This window comes from Giraffa tippelskirchi, chromosome 1 (assembly GCF_054371585.1).
Source record: "Giraffa tippelskirchi isolate mGirTip1 chromosome 1, T2T-mGirTip1v1.2.pri, whole genome shotgun sequence".
Classification (NCBI taxonomy): Eukaryota; Metazoa; Chordata; class Mammalia; order Artiodactyla; family Giraffidae; genus Giraffa; species Giraffa tippelskirchi.
This window is the reverse complement of record NC_137275.1, coordinates 16,191,579-16,217,997: the sequence shown is the minus strand read 5'-3', so window position 1 is coordinate 16,217,997 and position 26,419 is coordinate 16,191,579. Positions and strand designations below refer to the sequence as shown.

At 38.0% G+C, this 26,419-nt stretch overlaps 1 protein-coding gene across 1 annotated transcript in view; it reads left to right on the top strand.

Annotated features, from left to right (window-relative positions):
* The window catches only part of ARHGAP24 (Rho GTPase activating protein 24), a 556,594-nt gene that overhangs the window by 73,013 nt on the left and 457,162 nt on the right, over window positions 1–26,419 (top strand). The window contains exon 2 of the mRNA XM_081497333.1: window positions 22,654–22,853. Within this exon, the coding sequence (XP_081353459.1) occupies window positions 22,674–22,853 (180 nt within the window). The 5' untranslated portion in view covers window positions 22,654–22,673. The remainder of the gene's footprint in view (window positions 1–22,653; window positions 22,854–26,419) is intronic.

Sequence of the window (26,419 nt, the reverse complement as noted above, 5' to 3'; positions counted from 1 at the left end):
AACCCCAGGCTCCCCTGTCCTTCACCATCTACCAGAGTTTGCTCAAACTCAAGTCAGTTGAGTCGGTGATGCCATCCAACCATCTCATCCTCTGTCATCCCCTTCTCCTCCTGCCCTCAATCTTTCCCAGCTTCAGGGTCTTTTCTGATGAGTCAGCTCTTCGCATCAGGTGGCCAATGTACTGGAGCTTCAGCTTCAGCATCAGTCCTTCCGATGAATATACAGGGTTGATGTCCTTCAGGATTGACTGGTTTAATCTCCTTGGTGTCCATGGGACTCTTAAGAGTCTTCTCCAGCATCACAGTTCAAAAGTATCAATTCTTTGGTGGGACTTCTTGTGTAGCTTAAATGGTGAAGAATCTGCCTGCAATGCAGGACCTGGGTTCTATCCCTGGGTTAGGAAGATCCCCTGGAGAAGGGTATGGCAATGCACTCCAGTATTTTTGCTTGGAGAATTCCATGGAGAGAGGAGCCTGGCAGGCTACAGTCCATGGAGTCGCAAAGAGTCACACATGACTGAGCGACTTTCACTTTCAGCCTTCTGTATGGTCCAGCTCTCACATCCATGCATGAGTACTGGAAAAAACATAGCTTTGAGAATACAGACCTTTGTCAACAAAGTAATGTCTCTGCTTTTTAATACGCTAAGTTTGTCATAGCTTCTCTCTCAAGGACCAAGCATCTTTTAATTTTGTGGCTGCAGTCACCATCTGCAGTGATTTTGGAGCCCAAGAAATTAAAATCTTCCACTGTTTCTTTAGCAGAATGTTTTTTAGAATTACCCATGTTGTTTTACAAGTTAATAATTGGTATTTTTTATTGCTGAGTTGTACTAATTGCATGATTATATCAAATTTGCTTATCTGTTCATTTGTTAATGCACATTTGGATTCGTAGTCTAGAAAGTCAAAGTCCCCACCTTTTCTAAACAGTTGTTACATGTAATCCAATAGAGATATTTATAAAATGCTGTTATAATACAGAAGAAGCAGTGATTAATTATGCAAAAGAAAATCTTACATGTGCATTGACACTTGAGCTGGACCTTGAAGAATGAATCTCTAATCTTGAGAGTATAGAAACCTGATATATTGACCTTTTAGGAAAAAAAAACATACTAGAGGTCTACTCAAGTGTCTCATCTTGGCATTTTATATGTAACTATGAATAAGAATTTTCTCTTTTATTTCAAAAAGTTGTATGCTTCATTTGAAAGTGAGGGAAGTGACTCTGTTGTTTCTAAGTGTTGTCCAGTCTTTACTTAACTCTTCCTTCAGGTCATCAGCCTGAGCAGTCACTCATGGCCCTACAAAGTTTTGAAGGATTATTGGGGTGCTCTCCACCCTGCCATGTTAATCAATGATAATTTAACATGGGTTATTTATGTTTTCCCAATCTTATGTGAAGAATAAGTAAGAGCATCTTTAGGACATGTTCCTATTTTCATTGATTTACAACCTACAGTCCCAATAAGTATACTTGTTTGGCAACTGGAGCTTCAAAGCAAGTTTTTCTGAATCTCTAGTCTTTCATACAAGCAGAGAGCTGACCTGCATTCTCTCCAGTGTAGAACCCCCCAAGCAGCTGCTGCCCAGCCCGTGTTCCAGCCTCCATTCTCTCAATACTCTTGCCAGACAAGTCCTGATTCAGAGGACTGTTGATGACAGTATTTGTAGTTCTAAATATTCTGACTGACCATAATTCTTAGGTCTTTGCCTTGATTCTTTGATTAAAATGATTCCCCTTAGAAACATATGTTTGGAGCTCACTGTATATCTTATATTAAGGAGCCCTTTGAAAAAAATTCTTGGTATAATTTTATAATGAAAGAGATAAGAGTCAGTTCAGTTCAGTCGCTCAGTCGTGTCCGACTCTTTGTGACCCCATGAATTGCAGCACGCCAGGCCTCTCTGTCCATCACCTATTCCTGGAGTCCACCCAAACCCATGTCCATCGAGTCGGTTATGCCATCCAACCATCTCATCCTCTGTCGTCCTCTTCTCCTCCCGCCCCCAATCCTACCCAGCATTAGGGTCTTTTCCAATGAGTCAACCCTTCGCATGAGGTGGCCAAAGTATTGGAGTTTCAGCTTCAACATCAAACCTTCCAATGAACACCCAGGATTGATCTCTTTTAGGATGGTCTGATTGGATCTCCTTGCAGTCCAAGGGACTCTCAAGAGTCTTCTCCAACACCACAGTTCAGAAGCATCAGTTTTTAGGTGCTTAGCTTTCTTCACCATCCAACTCTCACATCCATACATGACCAATGGAAAAACCATAGCCTTGAGTAGATGGACTTTTGTTGGCAAAGTAATGTCTCTGCTTTTAAATATGCTATCTAGGTTGGCCATAACCTTCCTTCCAAGTAGCAAACGTCTTTTAATTTCATGGCTGCAATCACCATCAGCAGTGATTTTGGAGCCCCCAAAAATAAAGTCTGACACTGTTTCCACTGTTTCCCCATCTATTTCCCATGAAGTGATGGGACCAGATGCCATGATCTTAGTTTTCTGAACGTTGAGCTTTTAGCCAACTTTTTCACTTTCACTTTCCTCACTTTTTTTTTCCTCTTTCACTTTCATCAAGAGGCTCTTTAGTTCTTCTTCACTTTCTGCCATAAGGGTGGTATCATCCGCATATCTGAGATTATTGATATTTCTCCCGGCAATCTTGATTCCAGCTTGTGTCTCTTCCAGCCCTGCGTTTCTCATGATGTACTCTGCATATAAGTTAAATAAGCAGGGTGACAATATAGCATATGTGAAATGATTAGTAACTGATTATGTCACTGACAATGAGTGCATTTATTAATTAGTAATCAAGAAGTATATAGATAGTGGTTGAGGGTAAATTCTGGAACCAAACTGCCTGGTTTGAGTTCTCGCTCTACTATACTACCTTTGTGACCTTGCATGAGTTACTTGATTGCTTTATACTTTCTGTAATATGAAGATAATAACAATGGTATCTATTTTGCAAGGTTATTGTGAGAATTTCATAAACCAAAACGTGTGATGCACTTATGATATCACTTGGTGCATAGTAAGGATTATGTGTTTGCTGTTGTTGTGTTGATGAAGAAGAAAGATAATTTTAGTTGTAGTAAATTCCAAAAAGGAGGAGGTAAGAATAAGCACAGTGTGTTTGTGTTAAGTTGAATCACAGATTTGGATAACTGTTTCATAGAGTGCTTATTGAAGGGTAATCAACAATAAATTGGAAAGGTAAAATGAGTTAGATTATACTTTGAAAATGAGGTTAAATTAAAACATAATGTGCCATACAGTTGGAAGCAATTGAAGGTTCTGGAATATATAAAATACATGTTTAAGAATGACCAGTCTGACAGTAGCACTGAGAGAAAGTCCTCAGAAGCATCAAACTAAACTAGGGTTTAGAATGAAGTCATATAGATGTGAGGCAAAGGGGTGGTAGTGAGGGTAGAACTAAGCTAGTTGGGATAGAGAGAATGAGGAGGCTAGGAAAAAGGGATCTTCTAGTTGTGGGAACAAAAAGAATGCTATCATTAACCATTAGTTTAGCTGGGCAAGCTAAACCATTAGTTTAGCTTCCCAGGTGGCGCTAGTGATAAAAAACCCGCCTGCCAATGTAGGAGACGTGGGTCAGGAAGATCCCCTGGAGGAGGACACGGCAACCCACTCCAGTATTCTTGCCTGGAGAATCCCATGGATAGAGCTGCCTGGTGGGCTCAATCTATATGGTCACAAAGAGTTGGACACGACTGAGTGACTAACACTTTCACTTTTCACTTTTTTACCTGGGCAGGAGAAAATGATAACTGAATCTAGATTATTTAGTGATCTATTAATGATAAAACTGGCCTTTATACTATTACAAGATTCTGAATGGCTTCTGAATCTCAAAGCAAGACTGAATTATGTTTATTATAGTTTTGATGACAAGTATTAATGATTATTTTTCTAATTAATGGAAATTGACCATCTGTCCTTGTTATAAAAGATATTACTAGGCTTCATATTTAAGTAACCGAAGTGTTACATTTCATAACCCTGTTGGAAGGCAGAATTTTTCTGCAACCCTTAAAGCATGTTTCATTTTTCTTCTTACTCTGATTGTAATTGAAGCTGTGTTAATATTTGAATTTTTATAAGTGACTCTTCATGTAATGTCTCCTTTTTATGTTTAAATTCTGAAATCCTATAGCAGCTCAATGAAAAGTCAATACTGTTAGACTGTTTCCTCAATAGTCTGTTAGTTTTATCTTACACATTTTAATGACAATGTTAAACTATGATGGGGCTTCCCTGGCTCAGACTGTAAAGAATCTGCCTGCAATGCAGGAAACCTGGGTTAGATCCCTGGGTCAGAAAGATCCCCTAGAGAAGGAAATGGCAAACCACTCCAGTATTCTTGCCTGGAGAATTCCATGGACAGAGGAGCCGGCAGGCTACAGTCCATGGTGTTGCAAATAGTTGGACATGACTAAGCAAATAGCACACATGCACAAACTAATATGCAATAAATATTTAAGTGCTCACTCTTTGTCCTGTTATTACTGTATTTGTTCCTTCAGTTTTGAGGAAAGCTAGTAAGTATATGGTGTGGTCTGTATAAGGTGACAGTGTTAGTAGGAAGTACTGTAGTCTGTTGGGAAAAAAAAGCAAAAGAGAACATCCTTAGGATCCATAGTAAAATAATATCTGTTCAGATACTTGCTGAGCTTCCCTGGTGGCTCAGACGGTAAAGAATCTTGACCCAGGGTTTGATCCCTGGGTCAGGAAGATTCCCTGAAGAAGGAGATGGCTACCCACTCCAGTATTCTTGGCTGGAAAATTCCATGGACAGAGGAGTCTGGTGGGCTACAGTCCATGGGGTTGCAAAAAGTTGGACACAGCTGAATGAGTTTCACTTTTCTCTCTCAGATTTGCTAGGTTTATGGCTTAAGCAAGTCACCTTAGCCTTTTGGATCCTACATATAATATGAACATCAGCTCTATATTTTAATGATTTTTTTATCAGGGATTATATGGAATTGTATGGATTATAAGGAATCTATGGAAATGAGAAACCTGTATGCAGGTCAGGAAGCAACAGTTAGAACTGGACATGGAACAACAGACTGGTTCCAAATAGGAAAAGGAGTACGTCAAGGCTGTATATTGTCACCCTGCTTATTTAACTTATATGCAGAGTACATCATGAGAAATGCTGGCCTGGAGGAAGCACAAGCTGGAATCAAGATTGCCGGGAGAAATATCAATAACCTCAGATATGCAAACGATACCACCCTTATGGCAGAAAGTGAAGAACTAAAGAGCCTCTTGATGAAAGTGAAAGAAGAGAGTGAAAAAGTTGGCTTAAAGCTCAATATTCAGAAAGCTAAGATCATGGCATCTGGTCCCATAACTTCATGGCAAATAGATGGGGAAACAGTGGAAACAACATCTGACTTTATTTTTTTGGACTCCAAAATCACTGCAGATAGTGATTGCAGCCATGAAATTAAAAGATGCTTACTCCTTGAAAGGAAAGTTATGACCAACCTAGACAGCATATTAAGAAGCAGAGACATTACTTTGCCAACAAAAGTCCCTCTAGTCAAGGCTATGATTTTTCCAGTCGTCATATATGGATGTGAGAGTTGGACTATAAAGAAAGCTGAGCACCAAAGAATTGATGCTTTTGAACTGTGATGTTGGAGAAGACTCTTGAGAGTCCCTTGGACTACAAGGAGATCCAACCAGTCCATCCTAAAGGAGATCAGTCCTGGGTGTTCATTGGAAGGACGGATGCTGAAGCTGAAACTCCAATACTTTGGCCACCTGATGCGAAGAACTGACTCATTTGAAACGACCCTGATGCTGGGAAAGATTGAAGGCAGGAAGAGAAGGGGACGACAGAGGATGAGATGGTTGGATGGCATCACCGACTCAATGGGTACGGGTTTGGGTGGACCCTGGGAGTTGGTGATGGACAGAGAGGCCTGGCATGCTGTGGTTCATGGGGTTGCAAAGAGTTGGACACAGCTGAGCGACTGAACTGAACTGAACTGATGGAAAGGACTTCTCTGGGGTCCAGTGGTTAAGACTTTACCTTCCAATGCAGAGAGTGCAGGTTCAATTTCTGGCCCCACATGCCACACGGCCAAAAAACCAAAACATCAAGCAGAAGCACTATTGTTAAAAATTCAATAAAGACTTTAAAATGGTCCATATTAAAAAAAATCTTTTAAAAAAAGATAAGTATGAATTTCAGATTATATGGAATTTATGAGAAGCCTTATATATAAATATTAGTAATTATTAGTATTTTTTGCAAAGTAATGTGTCAGACATGTTAAATCATTATGGGTTCCAGTTCTTACTGTTGTCACTCCCTGGCTTTTCTCTCTCTCAGTTCATTCCATTGCCGTTTAAGTATACCCTTGCTTGAGTTATTTAGCTTTGCATTTTCCCCTACCCTAGATCTCATGAAAGGTGAATTTGGGATTTGCATGAGTAATTTTCCAGCATCTAGGGGAGCCTTATGGAGCTAAGCAGGTGACTACAGATATTGGCACCTGGAGTGAGGCAGCAGATGTTAGTTAAGCTGTAATAAAATTCTTAGGACTTAACTTCGTACTTTTCCAACTGAAATGACACAGTGCTCCATATTTTCTTTTTTATAAAGCAAAAAGGAACTTGTCCCTTTCACTGCTGATTTTCTCATGAAGGACCAAGCACACAGGCCTCATTCTTTGTTCCCCTGGGTTGAGAGTGTGCTGAGCAAGGTGGAGCTTCTTTATTTCCAGCCCTCTGCAAAGAACAGACAACCTGTAACTTCTCAGGTTTTCCACTGACTGCCTTCAATCTGCTAAAGGGTAAAGAGCAACAAGTCAATGTGGCAAGAAGCTCACATGGAAGTATCTGCCAAGTATTAGAATTTTAACTCGAAATATCTGTGCATAAATATCAAGGTAAAAATATATTACTGATAAATCTGGAAAGTAAGGCTTCATCTATATAGATAGACATTTATGTATATAATTGAAGAACATAATTTGTGTATATATTTATACATATACATATGTGTACTTATTCTTATGATAAAGTTTTATGAATCAGATCAATTTTTCCCATGGAATTTTTAAAATATGTGTACTGTTCTATGCTAGATTTTATTTTTATATAATATTTTATGTAAAATTTGTAAAATTTATTTTTCTGTAATATTTCAGCCCATATAGAATTGTGATTAAGACACAATCTACAGCCACACTGCCTAGGTTTGATTGCATGGCTGTTTTCAAAGAGCCACTTGTTAGCAGTAGAATTGTAGATACCTTTTAGTACTTTAGGTTCCCTATCTGTACAGTAGAAATAATAATCATACTTCATAGAACTGTTGCGAGGACTAAATAAGTGTATATATACATATACATGTACACATATATCACTTAGAATAGTCAGCATATAGTAAATGCTATATATTGTTTGGGTTTCCCTGGTGGCTCAGCTGGTAAAGAATCCACCTGCAATGCGGGAGACCTGGGTTTGATCCCTGGGTTGGGAGGATCCCCTGAAGAAGGGAAAGGCTACCCACTCCAGTATTCTGGCCTGGAGAATTCCATGGACTGTATAGTCCATGGGGTCGCAAAGAGTCAGACATGACTGAGTGACTTTCACTTTCGCTCCATATATTGTTTAATAAACAAGTAAAATTATATTTCTATAAAAAGCAGAGAAAATATCATATATATTTCAGTGGTAGTTGTTTTTATAGTCTCCTAAATTAAGGTATGCCATTTTCAAAAAATCAAATGATACAATGCTAAAATGTATAGCAATTCAATATAGAGGGCCAGGAATAGAACAAGAGTTCTACTCTATTTACTGTCTTTTTTCATTTAGAAGTCTTAGCGGTAAATGAACTAGAACAATTTTCCTACTATTCTTGTTACCTTTAGAAGTACAATGCTGTCAAAAGACCATTTCTAAGACTCACAACATTGTATTAATAGAATTAGAAGAAATCTTAGATACTGAATGGTTCATTCAGTATCTTTATTTGGGGGCTTAGAGGACTGAGGCCGAGAAAATCAAATGCCTTTCTCAAGGTCAGGTAGCTATGTAATTTCAGAGACATGTTTACCAAGTTCTAGTGTGGTGCCTTTTCAATTACAGTAGCATACTTGAAACTTACTCATAGTGATCCAGTGAAGAACAAAATCTGCTCCTCTTTTGAGTTGGCACTCAGTAAGGCATATGGGATGTATAACTTTTTGTTTTGATATACTTTCACATTTACAGAAAAGTTATAAGCATACTACTAGGAATTCCTAACACCCTTAACCCCAAGTCACCAATTGTTTACATTCTGTTTCATTTATCATTCTCTCTTTCTCTATGTGTGTGTGTGTGTGTGTATATATATATATATATATATACACACACACACACACACATATATATATACATGTGTGTGTTTATGATTATTTCTGAATTGTTTGAAAATGAATACATCTTATACCTTTTAAAATACTTGATTTGTATTTCCTGAAAACAAGTCTGTGGTTGACTTTATTTTTCTGGGCTCCAAAATCACTGCAGATGGTGATTGCAGCCATGAAATTAAAAGACGCTTACTCCTTGAAAGGGAAGTTATGACCAACCTAGACAGCATATTAAAAAGCAGGGACATTACTTTGCCAACAAAGGTCCATCTAGTCAAGGCTATGATTTTTCCAGTCGTCATGTATGGATGTGAGAGTTGGACTATAAAGAAAGCTGAGCGCTGAAGAATTGATGCTTTTGAACTGTGGTGTTGGAATAGACTCTTGAGAGTCCCTTGGACTGCAAGGAGATCCAACCAGTCCATCCTAAAGGAGATCAGTCCTGGGTGTTCATTGGAAGGACTGATGTTGAAGCTGAAACTCCAATACTTTGGCCACCTGATGCAAAGAGCTGACTCATTTGAAACGACCCTGATACTGGGAAAGATTGAGGGCAGGAGGAGAAGGGGATGACAGAGGATAAGATGGTTGGATGGCATCATTGACTTGATGGACATGGATTTGGGTGGACTCTGGGAGTTGGTGATGGACAGGGAGGCCTGGCGTGTTGTGGTTCATGGGATCACAAAGAGTCAGACACGACTGTGCGACTGAACTGAACTGAAGAACCAGTCACATAACTGCATTAATAACATAATTATCAATGATCAAAATGAGAACATTTAAATTTGATAAAATAATATCTAATCCACAGTTTATATTTAATTTTTATCAATTTTCCTAATAATGTGCTCTCTCTTTGTATTTTGTTTTGACTCAGAATTCAAGCCAGGGTCAAGCACTGTGTTCAGTTGTCATGTCTAATTAGAACAGCATAGATTGTGCATAAATTTCAAGTGTACAGTTCATGAGTTTAGACAGAAGTCTACACCCATGTAATCATTTCCGATAAAGATGTGTCATTTCTATCACCTTAGAAAGTCCCTGTGCCCCTTTCCATCCCCTCCAGAGTAGCCATTTTTGAGTTCTATCACCATAGACTGGCTTGGCCTATTCTAGAACTTAATATAAATGGAATCATAAAATGTATATTCCTGTATCTGGTTTCATTTACTCATTATAATAACTATGAAATTCATCTATGTTGTTATGTATATATATAGTTTTTTATTGTTACCGCTAATGAGAATTTCACCGTATGATTTATCTACTCACTTGTTGATGAGCATCAGGTCATTTCTAGTTGAGGCTAACATAAATAAAACGATTATAAGCATTTTTGTACAAATATTTTTGTGACCATATGGATTTCAGTTCTCTTGGTTAAGCATTAGTGATCAGAATTGGTAAATTGTAGGTAAAATTATGTTTACCTTTATAAGAAATTGCCAAACTTTCTATCAAAATGGTTGTTTTATTAATGCTCTTACCAGCAATGTCTGAAAATTCTGGTTTTTCAGAGATATGGCTCTATATCCAGACCTACATTTGGTGTCATCAGCTGTCTTCAAGGGTAGCCATTCAAATGTTTATGTAATGATATTTCTCTGTGATTTTAATATACATTTCTTTGATAACTGATGGTGATGGGACTTTTCTGTGAGACTATTGGAGATTTGTATAACTTCTTTTGTAAAGGGCTTATTTAATTTATTTTCATTTTCTGATTTTTTGGTCTGTTAGTGAGTTGTAGAAATCCTTATATATTATGGATATGTGTCTTTCGACAGATATATTTTTGCAAACATTTTCAAACAATATCTGGCTTGTCTATTCTTTTTATAAATGATGTCTTTTGATGAGCAGAAATTTTTACTTTCTATAATTTCTAAATTATACGTTTTTATGGTTGTTACTTTTTATATGCTTTCTAAAAAAAAAAAATTCAATCCCAGGTTGTGAATTTATTGTCCTGTGTTTCTTCTAGAACTGTTAGCTTTTAAATTTATGCCTAATATTCATACTGAATTAAGTTTTGTTTATAGTACAAGGCAGGGAAAGCTCTTTGTTGTAAGTCTAGATTTTTATTATTTTAAAGAAATATTTCCCATATGGATTATAATTAAATGTTTTTCAGATATTAAAAACTTTTTGGGGTGCTGTGCTGTGCTTAGTTGGGCTTCCCTGGTGGCTCAGTTGGTAAAGAATTTTTTTCAGATATTAAGAAAAACTTTTTGGGGTAGAAGTGATTAAAACCAACTCAAGCTAGAGTTCAGTTCAGTTCAGTCACTCAGTCGTTGCTGATTCTTTGTGACCCCATGGACTGCAGCACTCCAGGCTTTCCTGTCCATCAAGCTAGTGTAGGTAAATGGGAATTTATCTGCTCCCTTTGCTGAGAAGACTAAGACATATCTCATAGAATTAAAGGAAGATACACAAAGGCCAAGACTTCAAGAGCTGGATTAGGATGGGTATTCCAGGGCTCTCTCTAGGCTTTTCTCACGTCTGCTTATCTTTGCATCACTTCTTTGTGAAGACCACTGTCTTCTAAGGCCAGCGGAGATAAATGATTTCAGCCTCATTCATCCCAGATGCTCATACTTCCAGTGTCACTAAAGTTGTCCTGAGGAAGAAATTTACTTGGCAATGCTTCAGTCATATGCCCCCTTCCTGGGGTGGTCACTGTTGCTAGGGAGCTCAGGACATAGGCATAGTCAAGTGTAGGCCACCTTGTGGCCGTAGGATGGTGCTGCCATCTGACACAGCATGAGGGACAGAGGGTTCCCCAAAGATAGGCTTCTGGACATTCCCAATATCATATGACCCACCAGGATTCCTACTTTAAAAAATGGCATTTTGCAACGTATAAAAGGAAAATTAAATTTAAAAATGGCTTTTTATATATGGTATTCATTTATCTTTCAAGAAACCCAAATATATTCAGGTGCAGTAAAGCTAGATTTCTATTCTGCTCATCTAAAACTGAAGTGTGAATTAATTAGGTACTTTGAAGAACTAAAATGTGTTCAAATTATATGAGACTAATGGTACCTCCCCGAAGATTAAAGTTTAATACATCAAAGTCCATCATGATGTGAATGATGCCGCATGAAGTAGAAGAACAGTCAGATATTTTCATTTTGACATTTCCCCACTTTCTTCAAATTATAATGAAAAAGTTGGATTGTCAATACCTCAATAAAATAAACCACTGGAAGAGCAACTGTGGTTCAGTGATTAGGGCAAGATTTATACACTTACAGTGCCCAGTATTTTTCCAGAACTTTAAAGCTCTGGGTTGATGTTCAACCCACAGGATTACTTGACAAAAAAAAAAGAAGAAGTGGTTCTTACTGGAAATCATTAAGCACCTCAAGGCTTGCATTTGAAGGAAAAACCTTGAGAGTTCATTGTAGACAATGACTATCTCAGCCAAAGTTGCCTACTTGTATAGTACTTTCTTTGAAGTGTGATTAAATTAAAAGCTGGCCCCCATAGAGAGCCTTGATATGATAATACAATCGACAGCATATCTGATTTTTCCTGGGTTGGCTTCACTAAAGAAGTCTGACATCAAAAATATTTTTTAGACAGGCTTTTATCTAAGTATAAAAATGTGGCCATCAGGAGATAGAGATGGAGGAACTCTTTATATGATGGGCCCAGAGGTTATTTCCCTATTATGAGAGGAAGACCCAGCTGGGGCATTCTCCCCGCCTTAGCCTGTCTTTCTCAGCATCCCATTTGCTTCAGCTTTGCTCTCTTCGCTCTGCCCACTGTGTACGAAAGCTCACCTCTATTGCTGCCACTGTTCTCCCATCCTCTAGATTTATAATCCCATTACTTTTTAGATTTAGAGGGAAAGTTTCTTTTCTTTGTTCCCTGAGACAGTTTTTCAAAATATAGTTTTACTAGTGAATGCTGAACTAGGAGTAAGGGAGGGGAAGGGCCCACAAAAGCCTAAAACTTAAGATGTTTATAAAATTCGCTTTCTGATCCTATATTTAAGAGTCTTGTCAAAGATGGAGTTAATTAATATAAAACAAAGGACATTCAACTCCTGTTTCCTGTTCCCTGCTTAGATCTCTTTGCTTTGTTTTTGTGGCCATATGATGTAATACTACTTGCCATGTTAGAACTCTCATCTCAGAGTGCTCTAAGTTTTTTCCATTAAAAGAAGTTGATTTCCTTGCTTGTTTCCACAGCATGTTTCCTAAAATTGGAATGCTGCCTGGCCCCTGCAAATTTGTGAGGTGTTTAGTATTTTTATGTAATGTATAGCTTGGTGATAAGAGCTGATAATACTGTATTACATATTTGAAAGTATCCAGGAGAGTGGGTCTTGATAGTTCTTATCACAAGAAAATAAATTTGTAGCTATATATTGAGGTTGATATTAACTTGATTTCTTACAGTGATCATTTGGCAATCTTGACAAATATTGATGATTTTGTACACCTGAGACTAATATGTTATATCAATTAGAGCTCAACTAAAAAAGAAAAAGTAAGTTGATTTTCTTATCGTTTCTCATTTCAAATGACATTCTCTCTTGGGGAACACCTGAGTTTCTATTTTCTGTTGGAGGGATATTATCAGTTCTTGGTTTATTTATAAAATCAAAGTAACAAAGAGTCTCTCTCTCCTTTTTGTATGTGATTGTTTGGTTGTGACTGTCTAGAGTACTGAATTGAGAAGGCATTTGGAAGTGCATCTAGGTTCCTCAGGAAGGAGAATTTTGATTAATTAGTAATGTCTGTCATGAGCTTAAGAGTAGCAGTACAGTTGCCATGTATCTGACTTTTCTCTTGGTTCTATCAGTGGTAAAGCATTTGTTTTAATTTGATTTTTATTTCTACTCACCCTTGGGAATTCCAGTGGTTCTCTTTTTTTTTTTTTTTCCTAATTCCTTGGATACTGATGTGGCAGTAGAAACACATCTAAATATATATTAGAATATTTTTCTCCCTATTGGATGGAAACCTCCTTAAGAGGTAGCAGATTTTCTCTACAAAGTATGTCATTAAACGTACAACAAACACAAAGTAAATATTTAAACTTTTTTTAAGTGAATATGGAAACATTGAAGCTTAAAATATAAAACGTAGGTTGACATTCAGATTCCTGCCAACAGGTACATAATTTTCTCTTTTTGTCTGTTCTCTTTTGGACAATTTAATTTCAAGTGAATCAAGGAGCAGGATATTTAATGTTTCTTCAGGAAAATAACTGCACATTTACAAAATTATTACTGCTAAATTTTCCCCAGGTATGTTCTTCTGGTGACTATTTTAAACTTTGTATTCATGACTATTGTACATTATTCAATTCTCCTGCTGTCTTCACACTTAGACTCCAGTTTTAAGAAGAAATATTTCTTTACTTTTAACATGAGTTACACTTAAGGGTAACATCCAGAGAGAAAAAATGGGAGTACCCTTTGCTCAACAATTTCTGAAGTTCGGTTTAGCTTTAAGCCACTAAAAACTTAGGTGAAGGAATTTGGACTGAAGCCCTTTCATTGGTGTGGAAGTGGAAGTGTCAGTCACTCAGTTGTGTCCAACTCTTTGCGACCCCATGGACTATAGCCCTCCAGGCTCCTCTGTCAATGGGATTCTCCAGGCGAGAATACTGGAGTGGGTTGTCGTTCCTTTCTCCAGGGGATCTTCTAACCCAGGGATTGAACCCAGGTCTCCCACATTGCAGGCAGATCCTTCAGTGTCTGAGCTATCAGGGAAGCCCCTTCATTGATGTATATAATAATATCAAATAGTTTAGGATTTTGGCACTGCACTCTGGGGAACCTTGAGGGCTCTGAGGTCCATTCAGTTAGGCTCCAAAGACTGACTGATGGATTTGTTTATTTCTTCATTTCTTCATTCACTTACATTTATTCAACAAACCTTTGAGTATTTAGCATATTCTAATTAGTGTGTGTGTTGCAGGGGGAGCAGGTTTCAGGGAGCCCATATCCTCCATGAGTTATACTGTAGGAGACTGAACAGTAATAAGCATATGGCCACATGTGATAAAGGCTCAGTCCAGAGGGACATGGAAACTCGTGGAAGGGGAAAATCAGATTAGGGACAGCAGTAGCTCTAGGGGAGCCTTTCTAGAGGAGCTGAGGGATGGAGAGAAGTTAAGTGAAAACAGCCATGTATGAAACCCAAGGTCCTTTCAAGAGATTTTTAGAAAAAATTCAATTACTTCCTGAAAAACAGATTTGGCCTCCTGAAATTTATCTTGAATCTAAAACAATCTCCATTAGATCCACTGTAATATGGGACTTAGAGTGCTGATTGCCTTGTAGGTATCACAGTTTGATTCATTTTTCTGATGGAGTGGTAGAGGGTGAGGGACAGAAAGTGAACTGTTTTTCATTCATCAGTTTTCTTTAGTTAGCAGTTACTTAGGCTACTAAGATTTAAGTCTTTAAATTGTTTTTTGCACATTCTTTGTAAATGTACTGATCTCAGTTCATTCTGCAAACCATCCAACATCACAGTAATCCAAGTATGCCCCAACCGTTAATGCTGAAGAAGCTGCAACTGAACAGCTCTATGAAGACCCATTAGACCTTCTAGAACTAAGCACCAAAAAAAAAAAGATGTCCTTTTCATCATAGAGGATTGGAATGCAAAAGTAATGTACATGTACATTGTAAATAGCATGTGTGGATGTGTGTATTCGTATGTAGGTATGCACATGTGTATACATGTGTATGCACACATGTGTGTGAGCACATGCATTTATGCATGTATGTGAATATATACACATCATATGTTTATTCTGTGTGTTTTTGTTGTGTGAACCATTACCTGTAGAAAGGTTATATGCTAGCATTTAGGCATGTTGTTGTTTAATCCCTAAGTCATGTCCAACTCTTTGCGATTACATGGATTGAGCCTGCTAGGCTTCCTCTGCCCATGGAATTTTCCAGGCAAGAATACTGGAATGCGTCGCCATTTCCAGGGGATCTTCCCAATCTAGGGATCGAACCCACATCTCCTGCATTGTCAGGCGGGTTCTTTACCACTGAACCACCAGGGAAGCCCAGCATTTAAGCACACAGCTCAATAAAATGTACTACCGCTTGACAAACCAGCATGTTAGCAACAGCTAAAAGACATTCTTTTTTTTTAAATAAGAAAGGTTAGAACTCAGATAAATATTGGTCCTCTGTAGTTATACTTCACGCAGAGTGCAATCACATTCATTTTACAAAGGTGTTAGGTTCCACTATCAACACAAATGGTAACAATCAGATGTGAACAAAACGACTCTCAAAAGTCACACAAATCACTCAGTAATTGCGGTACTTTACCAACTCTGCCAGTTTTATATCTGTTTTTTCTCATAGCAATGGGAGAGATCCCTATTTTTTTGAACAACAGTGGGGAGTTTGTGTTGAGTGGCCATGTGGTATGAAATTCTTTGTACGCAGAGGCTCTGGGATCACGCATGCACTGTGACACACTCTCCCCACCAGAGCTCAGGGAGCTGACACTCGCTGTGAAAATGCATCTCCCGTCTGTCCCACATGTGTGGGAGAACATGTTCTCTCTTCTCCTCTAGCTTCCTTCTCTTCTGCTATTCTCTTGTTTTTCCTGAAATAGTCTTGTAGGTAAATTCAAACACATTGCAACTCTACATCATATGGCATTCTTTTATAAACATCTTTGTTTATGTGTGTGTTCATATATATATATGTATACATATATATATATTCTTTGTTGAAACAAATTTAAAAATATAAATACCTATGTATGTGGCCATTGGCATCTAGAAAATTCTGTTAAGAGCATGAAATTTATCTCTGATTGCTCCATATAATATTTTCATGTGTTGCTAGCCCATCCGATTGCAAAAAGGAACCATAAAAGTAGATACACAAACCAGTTTCCACTCCTGGAAAATAATTTAAAGCTGTGATCCCATCAAATGAGGGGATCTTTTTAAGCCCCAGCGAGGTACAGTAGCTATCATTAAGGTTGTAAAGGTACAAGTTAACTTAATTCTGTTTTTGTTTTAGTTTAGGGTAACCATTTATTTATATCATTGTTATGTTGCTTTGCTAAACACTGAGGTCATTGGTCCTACTGAAATCTCATATACTACCAAGCTGCCATAGCCTGACCACAAGGAAAATACTTTCCCATTGCAGATTCAGTTAAAACATTCTCTCAGAATCCGAGTGAGTGAACCATACGTTCCTTCATGCAAAACCAGAATTGATTACATGTATTTCCTGCCAAGGAAAAGGAAGTTTTGAATGTCTTCAGTAAGGGCAATTTCAGGTTCATTTCAGTTTGATGATTTTGACATTGTGTTTAAGTATAATTTTCATGCTAATGGAAGTCTCCTGTGTCAAAGAAAAAAAAATCAAGTTCTTAAAGTAGACCATATTCTTTAAGGCGTTAAATTCATAACTTTCTGAAATACTCTTTGTAGGAGTTCTATTGTGATTGTTACATGGCTTCACTCCTTGAGTGGACGGTTGTTTACTGAATAGCAGGTAAGCACTGGATATATTGCAGTGAGAATAAGGAAGTCTTTGAACTGGTGAAGTTTATGGGATCCTGAAGGGGTGATCAGCAGTAAACAGCTGAAGAAACAGCAATTTAGAGAAGGTCAGGAAGGCGGAAGACAGAGTTCAGGGATAGACAGTAATCAAGTACAAGTGTTAGTCGTTCAGTCGGGTACAACTCTGTGCGACCCCCATGGACTATATCCCACCAGGCTCCTCTGTCCGTGAGATTCTCCAGGCAAGAATACTGGAGTGGGTAGCCATTCCCTCTTCCAGGGGCTTTTCCTGACCCAGGGATCAGATCCAGGTTTCCTGCACTGCAGGCAGATTCCTTACCGTCTCAGCCACCTGAGAAGCAGAGAATAATAAGAAGGAAGCTGATTCGTTAGATGATCAGTAATGACAGTTGAAGGAGGTAGGTTTTAGACTGAGACTTAAAGGATGAGAAGAGATGGACCATGTAAAGTAAAGAGGATGAGGCCGAGCAGCCTAGGTGGAGATCGGCAAACATCGAAACTCAAGGCATTGAAGGTACTTCTATGGTTCCAGAACTGAAAGTAAGCTGGTGTTGCTATACCGTTCAGAGATTTAAAGTGTGTGTGTTATGGGGGGAAGTGTGAAGGCAGTGGAATGAGATTAGATTACATTGGTAAACAAGTGCCAGATGATTCAGAACCTTCTATACCATGTTTAAGTCTCCAGATTTTGAAATTAAGTACAGTAGGAACCAATCAAAATTTTCCTTGTAGAGAATCATTGTCTGATTTAATTTTTCAGAGCTCACTTTGGCTATTTTGTGGAGAAGGAAATGTGTGAGCATCTGCCTCTGTGTTCATGTTTGTGATTAAAAATGGAAGCAATGAGACTAGTTGCTGGGCTATTAGAATCATCTAATCAAAGACAGTGGTGGCTTGGGTCATAGAGTGGAGATGGAGATGGAATCAACTGGATAGATTTGAAATATCTTTTGGAAGTATAACTTTCTGAATTTACAGATACATTTGATATTCAGGGTGAAGAGGAATCAGGAATCTAAAATGATCATTTTTTTTTTTTTCCTAACTGGGCATATCATGGTAGCCTTTACTAAGATCAGGTTTTGGGCAAGATCAGGTTTCAGAAGGAGATCATGTTCACCCTTAGATATCTAGCACCAAGCCTATTGCAAAATTTATTAATTCATCAAACATTGATTGAGCTTTACCATATGTCAGACATTGTACTAAGTGTTGAGGATATCTGATGTCCTTATGCTTATGGAATTACAGAGATGGTAGATTTCAGAGTGCAAGAAGGGACCATAGCTGGAAATCATCCAATCCAACATCCTTATTTTAAAGATGAAGGGTAGAATTTGAAGGTTTTGATTTTTGCAGAAATATCAAGACTCCTTTATAAAAATTATGGTTATCTTAGTAAAACTTAACTTCATTCAATCAAAATAACTATGGTATTATTTTCCCTTAGGGATATGATACAATCTGTTTTCATTTCTGTTTTAATGATTGTTACAATTAGTACCATTGAAATACTTTCTGATGCAATCTGAAGTCATGAAAATTTGGGCACTGTAGCCAGGGGTTCAGTGAGAGATGCTATCATTGATTTTACTAGGCTTATAAACAACATATGCAAGAAGAATCATAAACCACATTCAAATGTGCACACATTTTTTACTAAAGATTAATAGGAGACAAATGTGGAATTGGGCACTTCTGTTTTTTATATTAGTGATGGTAGATTGCTAATTATCTTGAAGCATTTCAGAGGAGATTTTTCAAATTAAATAGAAAGCATTAACATGAAAGGAAAGAAATAAAGGGCTGCAAAGAAAAAACTTGTTGTTGTGCAATGAATTCTAGATTTTTATGTGTGTAGGTGGGTGTGTGTGTTGAAATGTTTGTTTTAAGGACTTATTCAATTTGTAAGTTAAAGATATTTGATTAAAGAATTAATAAGTGATGATGAAATAGCAAGGTGTGTAGATGTAAACTGTTTAAATGCCAGGAAATGAAAAAAGATTATTTAGAGTGGTCTAAATATGCATTGTCATTGTTCAGTCACTAAGTCGTGTTCAACTCTTTGTGACCCCATGGACTACAGCACTCCAGGCTTTCCTGTCTTTCACTATCTCCTGAAGTTGGCTCAGATTCATGTGCATTGAGTCAGTGATGCTGTCTAACCATCTCATCCTCTGCCACCCTCTTCTCTTTTTGCCTTCAATCTTTCCCAGCATCAGAGTCTTTTCCAATGAGTCAGCTCTTTGCATCAGGTGGCGAAAGTATTGGAGCTTCAGCATCAGTCCTTCCAATGAATACTCAGGGTTGATTTCCTTTAGGATTGATTGGCTTGATCTCCTTGCAGTCCAAAGAACTCACAAGAGTCTTCTTCAGCACCACAATTTGAAAACATCCATTCTTAGGCACTCAGCGTTCTTTATGATTCAACTCTCACATCCATACATGACTACTGGAAAAACCAGAGCTTTGACTGTATAAACCTTTGTCGGCAAAGTGGTATCTCTGCTTTTTAACATGCTGTATAGGTCTGTCGTAGCTTTCGTTCCAAGGAGCTTACTTATTATCTATATTAAGTTACAGCAGTCATTGTTCATTTAGAGTGAGGTTTACTTGGCTCTTTACACTAGGTCAAATACTATGAAAGAAAAGGGATGAAAGATCCTGCCCTAAGGGCAGAACAAACTGGAAGCGCCGGGCACGATTCAGGCTGCTCACACAACATGCACACACACGATGGGAGACCGTTTCTTGCAGGGAGTGATGATTGCCAAGGGAAAGCCCTATGGAGCAAAGGAAGTTTCAAGATGTTTTGTAGAGATGAAAGCCTGTTCATCTAAAAGGTGTTTCAGGATAAGAAAGGAAAAAGTGGGTACTGAATGAAACAGATGGCGGTCAAATGACCTACATGAGTCTTAAGAGTAGTTTGAGTAGATGAAGCTAGAAAGCAAGGATGGAGCTAGATTGGAATACATATGGAAGAGGCAGAACTCCTCAGAGGATGGTTGAAATGATCAAAATAAGAAGTGTTTAGAACCAGAGCTCTTCTTCATCCCTGGTAACTGGAATGGCAGGACTGAATTCAAAGATATAATTATATATTAATATATGTATATTATGTATATGATTAATAGTTATAATTAACAAACATTAATATGATACATATCACACATATTTTATATATTATAATAATATAAATATATATATATGGAGTCTAGAAAAATGGTACTGATGAACCTATTTGCAGGGCAAAAATAGAGATGAAGATGTAGAAAATGAACATGTGGACGCAGGGAGTGGGGAAGGGGAGGGTGGGCCAAACTGGGAGAATAGCATTGACATACATACACTGCTGCTGCTGCTGCTGCTGCTAAGTCGCTTCAGTCGTGTCCAACTCTGTGCGACCCCATAGACGGCAGCCCACCAGGCTCCGCCGTCCCTGGGATTCTCCAGGCAAGAATACTGGAGTGGGTTGCCATTTCCTTCTCCAGTGCATGAAAGGGAAAAGTGAAAGTGAGGTTGCTCAGTTGTGTCCGACTCTTAGCGACCCCATGGACTGTAGCCTACCAGGCTCCTCCGTCCATGGGCTTTTCCAGGCAAGAGTACTGGAATGGGGTGCCATTGTCTTCTCTGATACATACACTACTATGTGTGAAACAGATAGCTATTGGGAAGCTGCTGTATGGCACAGGGAACTTCGCTCTGTGATGACCTAGAAGGGTTGGATGAAGGCAGGAGGTGAGAGAGAGGCTCAAGAGGGAAGGGATATATGCATGTTGTGTGGTAGTTGTTCAGTTGTGTCTCACTCTTTGTGACCCCAGGTATTGTAGTCTGCACCAGGCTCCTCTGTCCATGGGATTCTCCAGGCAAGAATCCTGAAGTGGGTTGCCATTCCCTTCTCCAGGGGATCTTCTCGACCCAGGGATTGAATCCAGGTCTCCTGCATTGCAGGTGGATTCTTTACTATCTGAGCCCCCAGGGAAGCGTACACAAAGCTGATTGATGTTGTTGTACAGAAGAAACTAACACAACATACTCCAATTAAAAATAAATAAATAAAATGGAAAGAAAAAAGAAAGAAACCGGGACAGGGCAGGTATTGAGGCCTGGCCACTACTGGGCAGGGAAGACAGAATGCACAAGAGATGAGTAGCTGCCGGTACCCCAGGGGCAGGTGCCGCTCCATGAGCACAAGCGGGGAGACTTGGTCAGTGACTAGGCCCTGCCTTCACATCGGCAGCTTCAGGTCCTCTGACCTCCCATCTTGCGGCCAGCATGAGCAATGTGCACCTCCAGGTCATCACAGAGATGCTGGAAATATTTGTCCGGGCACTTCCCCACCATCTCCATAGCCTTCTCCTCCATGGGCATCTTAGCATAGAAGCTAAAGCGTTTCTCATAGTGCTTCAGTTATAGAGGTCCAGTGATGGAAAGGTTGATCCTTGTACCTTCAAGGAAGAAATGTAGATAGTTGAGGGCTGACAATTGAAACTTCATGGAGTATACAATTAGACTTGTGTGTATACAAATTAATTGAAAAATTCGTGGTGAAAATAAAGACTAGATAGAAAGGCAACTTGTTTTCTGGAATTAAGCTGAAAAAATAGAAGCTTTGGGCATGAATATGCCAGCACAGAATTATTCTATGTTTTCTTAATTAATCTGTATCTTTATATCCTCAAGAGAGACACAAGGGTCAGAGTGCAGTTTTCACTTCATGAAAAATGCTTATGAATAAACATTAGCAAAAGCCTGCAGGAACCCTTTGGGACAGGAAAATGTGTTTTGTTCTTAACTACTTTTCCCTGGCTCTTCCAGAAAAACAACTTCTTACTGTGGCAGCTTAGCGTCTCACTTGTGGATTAATATTGGCTCTAAGATAAATTCATATGCTTGATATGTACAGTGTGTATGACCTCGTGTTCCTTCCTGCATAACCTTGAAATTTTCTTCATCATGCAGTTGACTGGAGCACACCCCTCACTCCAGAAGTCTGAAGGAGACGCACTGTCCAAGCCATGCTATTTTTCATTTGTTTGCATTTTTCCTCAACTTTTTCAGCTGCACTAATTCTTGACCAGGCAAAGAAACTCTCAAGGGGATACTCTGGGAGAGAGGGGGCAGAGACAGCTTGAGAACTTCTCACATATGTAAAACAAATGCCTTCCATTGAGGTTTTTAAGATAGTCCCTCTAAACTTTAACATGTGTCAGACTAAGTTTGCTCAAATAATCACAGGCTTGCACTAATAGGCTCCAATCAGTGCACACCAGACACAGAGGCCCATTATCAGGAGAGTCCTGGCTTTTTTTTTTTTTAGGTAGATTTTAGTTTGTCTTCAAATATAGCCTCTTGTGACCGTGGTGTAGTGGTGAGCATAGCTGCCTCCTCCAACTTCTTAACACATTACGTCTAGAACTTTCCTATTCTTTAATTCTACTTTGGAAAAGAGATATTATCACAAATTTGACTAGCTCATTTAGGGAAGACACGAGGAACTCTGTCCAAGTTTCCTCCAGGAATATTGTTGTCACATTTGTGGTTTGCTTCTAGAAAGTTGGTATGTGAGTTGATGTACATTTTTCACTATTCCTCCAGCGTTTTATTTTTTTTTTTAAGGGAAGGGTAATTTAAGAGGGGGTCGGCTATATCACAGCACCTTATTTTTGTCGCTGTTGTTTGTTTGCTACATAGGAAAGTCCATCAGCTTGATAATGGAGGAGAACAATGACTCCATGGAGAACTCCCCTCAAGGCCCAGGGAGGAACAATGCTGTGAAGTGTGGGTGGCTGAGGAAGCAAGGAGGCTTTGTCAAGACTTGGCATACCCGTTGGTTTGTGCTCAAGGGTGATCAGCTCTATTACTTCAAAGATGAAGATGAAACCAAGCCCTTGGTAAGTAGGAGAAAGCACTGTAGTGCTTAGTAGCCTAAGAAGTGGTGGGGTTTGCTAGAAACTGTTGGAGACTGACGTCAACTCAATCTGCTTGGTCTCTTTCAGTTCACTGGCATCTTTCACACTTTTACTCATTGTTTACTTTGGTTCAAGAGGATAAACTTGCTAATTGAGTCCAAGAGGCAAATTATACTTGTTGAATATTAATTTTGACTTCTACTAAGTTTGACCAAAATATCTGAGTTCCAGAGATCTCATAAATAAATGAATAAGAATATCTTGGGGAAGTACTCAAAAAAATAAAAAATATTTCATATTGATATCATGACAGTTATAGGACGTTTCCATACTTGTTACTGATTTCATCATAGTAGGGGCCATGGGGGTTATCGTATGAAAATATTAATGGACCTCTGTTAGAAGATATATATTGTAGCCAAAGCATCATTCCTTTTCTCAGAAGCAAACTGAAAGATGTGAAGGAAAACTGTAAGTGCAACTTTAATTTCCGAGACACTGTCAATATTTGTTCTCTGGGGGCTTCTCTCTGCTTTAACTCGTATAAAATATGGATGTAGCGCTAAACCCAGACAAGGTTGATACATCCAACCAGCATACACAATATAACCCCCTGGGAATCCTTTCTGTGTTTCTTTGTGGTTTCTTAGTGGTCTTTTAGTTGCTTGTTTACTTCTCATTTCCTCAGCCATAGATCTCTGGGTTGCAATTAGAGAGGAAAAATTCTCCATCCTTCCCTGTAGCTACAACAAGCTTTCTTAGCTGTGATCATTGCTTATCAACTGATGAAAGAAGATGGGAACAGAGGCCTTCCCTCTGTGTCTTTCCTTCATCTACATCTATAAAATACATAAGTAAGAGAAAAAATGTTTTTACCGTAGTTTACATAAACATCCCTAACGGTATGTTCTTGGGGCTATTTTCCTTGTATTAAAATTCGAGAACTTAATTAGGAAGTTGGATCAAGCCTCTGCTGTAGTGTTTTAAATTCTTCAGACATAATTTAACAAACTTCTCATTAGTCTAACTGAATTATTAATACATAAAAGTAGCAATGAAATTACATTCTCCACTCATTTTTTGAAACATCTATTTTTTAGCATACTTTTACCAAGGCCAAGCATTTGACTAAGAATTGGTATATATATGTTATGAAATGCTTAAAATAATCCTGTGAGGTAGGATTAGCCTCATGTATGAAGAAATCAATGCTTAGGTATAAAGCATATTACCCACAGTTAGATAGTGGTGCCATATTTGCCTCTAGTTAACTCTAAGTCATATGCTCTCATTTAAAGATCTCATAAATAAGTTAGTAAGAATATCCCATATTGGTGTCATGACGGCTATAAAGCATTTCCATAAGGACAGGGAAGCCTGGCATGCTGCAGTCCATGGGGTCACAAAGAGTTGGACATGACTGAGCAACTGAACAACAGCAACGACATTCCTTTAATCATAGCAAAACAGTGGGGAATGTGGGAGTTATTATTACAAATGAAGAAACTGGCTGAGATATGAAGCACCATCATATAGAGAGATCAGAGGCAAAGAAGTCTTTGTTTGTTATCTTATACTCTAGAGTTCTTTTCTCATTGTACCTTGTTTTATACCATGTGATACAGTAAGATATTATCTTGAACATAAAATTATTTTTAACAAACTCAGGTTAATATGAAAAAATGTAGAACATGGGGCATTCATTAAGGAAACTTTGATATGGAGGACCATGTTGAATACAGAAGGAAAAGGATGAGTAACATTCAATATTTTATCCTATGGACTTTTGTTCTGGCATGTTTTGGATGGGCTGGGTTGTTAACCAGAGTGAGTACAAATTAAATAATTAATTAGGTCTCCTATAGAATCTAAACAAAGGATTAGGGGAGCAAACAGAGGTTTTAGGAGCTGAGTGACTGGAGAGCTGAAAGCAGACTAAACAATCGTTCTGACTCTTTGGTGAGTTCAACGTACCTTCTAGTAATGAAGGTTGACTACGATAGATCAAGATTGAGCCCAATGTTTCTAAAACTGGAGAACTTGCAGATGTCAGAGACTATGTACATGAACCCCTTAAACTGTTCAAAGAGGATATTTTCAAATTGCCTTGGTTATTGTCCTCTGTGGGGTTTCTCAGATCGACAGAGTCACAGATAGTATTCTGTGCAATGTAGTTATTTTGATAAAAAGTTGGAAATTTAAATAAGAAATGCAAAAACTTCTGATAAGTTCAAATGAAATTGCTTCAAAGTGAAAATTAATTTAATTCATAGTATTTCTAAGATAAGCAGTATTTTGCTATTAGTATGTTACTAGTATCTGTAGATATAATATGTGAAATTAACAAAATTGTTATATTGATAAGAAAATGCTAATTCTTATACAAATGAAACATAGATTACCATTATTCATCCACAAAAAAGTTTTCATATTTTTTCTTCCTAATTATTATGTGTTAAAGATTTGCTGTTAATAAAATATGATAATTTGGGATGAATAACTTTGAGTTATTATTCATTTTTGGACCATCTTTCATGTAAGCACCAGGAATTTTGACATTGTACTTTTAAACTTTAATATTTTGCACTGATGTTTAGACACAGACTCAGATGAAAACACAGCAATGTCTATGTCAGAGGACAGTTTGTAATTTGAAAGGACTGTGTATTTGCCCGTGAATGGATTAATTTCTTACTTTAAAGTGAATTCTTTAAGTGAGAAATAGATGCCTGCCTGACACATTGTAAGTGCAAGGCACATTTTCGGATGAGTTGGTGAGTCAGTAAATGATATCTATAGCCAAGCAGGATTGGGCCAGGACCAGGTGCTGTAACATGGACTATTCTCAGCTTCATATATCAAAGTCATAACCTCTTTTTCAAACAATGAGGTTTAAATCACATTGAAAAATCCTGCAGTGACATATCATAAAGTAACTCTAAAAAATTCAATGAGTAACAATTGAACACCTTGGAAAAATGTTAAAACAGGGGAAAATGTTATAAAACTCCTCGTTTTATAGACAAAGAACGAAGTGTGTTTGTGTGTGTGAGTGTGTGTGTGTGTCAGCCAAGAGATATTGTTGGTGAGTGGCAAATAACAAACTGAAAATCAAATTTCCTTGCTCCTGATCCAATGTTCCTTCAACTTAGCCTTTTGCCTGCTCACAAATCCTCAGCTTTTCTTTAGATTTGTTTTCAGTCAGAAGAACTATTTTCAATATGGGCACCTCCAAGCGTAAGAATGCCCTTGGCTTTTGTATTTTTTTGCTGAGGGCTATTTCAATAATACTGGAGGAAACATCACTAATGAAATGAAAAAATTTACTCTTCTGAGTATTCCTAACCAGCTAAAAAATTTCAATAAACTTAATCTGAATTGGTTTTCCTCTTTTAATAGTATTTCTAAAATGAAAGTATTAAAACCCTTGAAGTATGTGTCCCTCCTATCCTAGAAAGAGCCTATCAATTTATTTTAGTGAAACTTTCTCTGAGTTTCTCAACTCGATAAAGAGAGTCAAACTCCATCATTATCCTTGTTATTAAAAA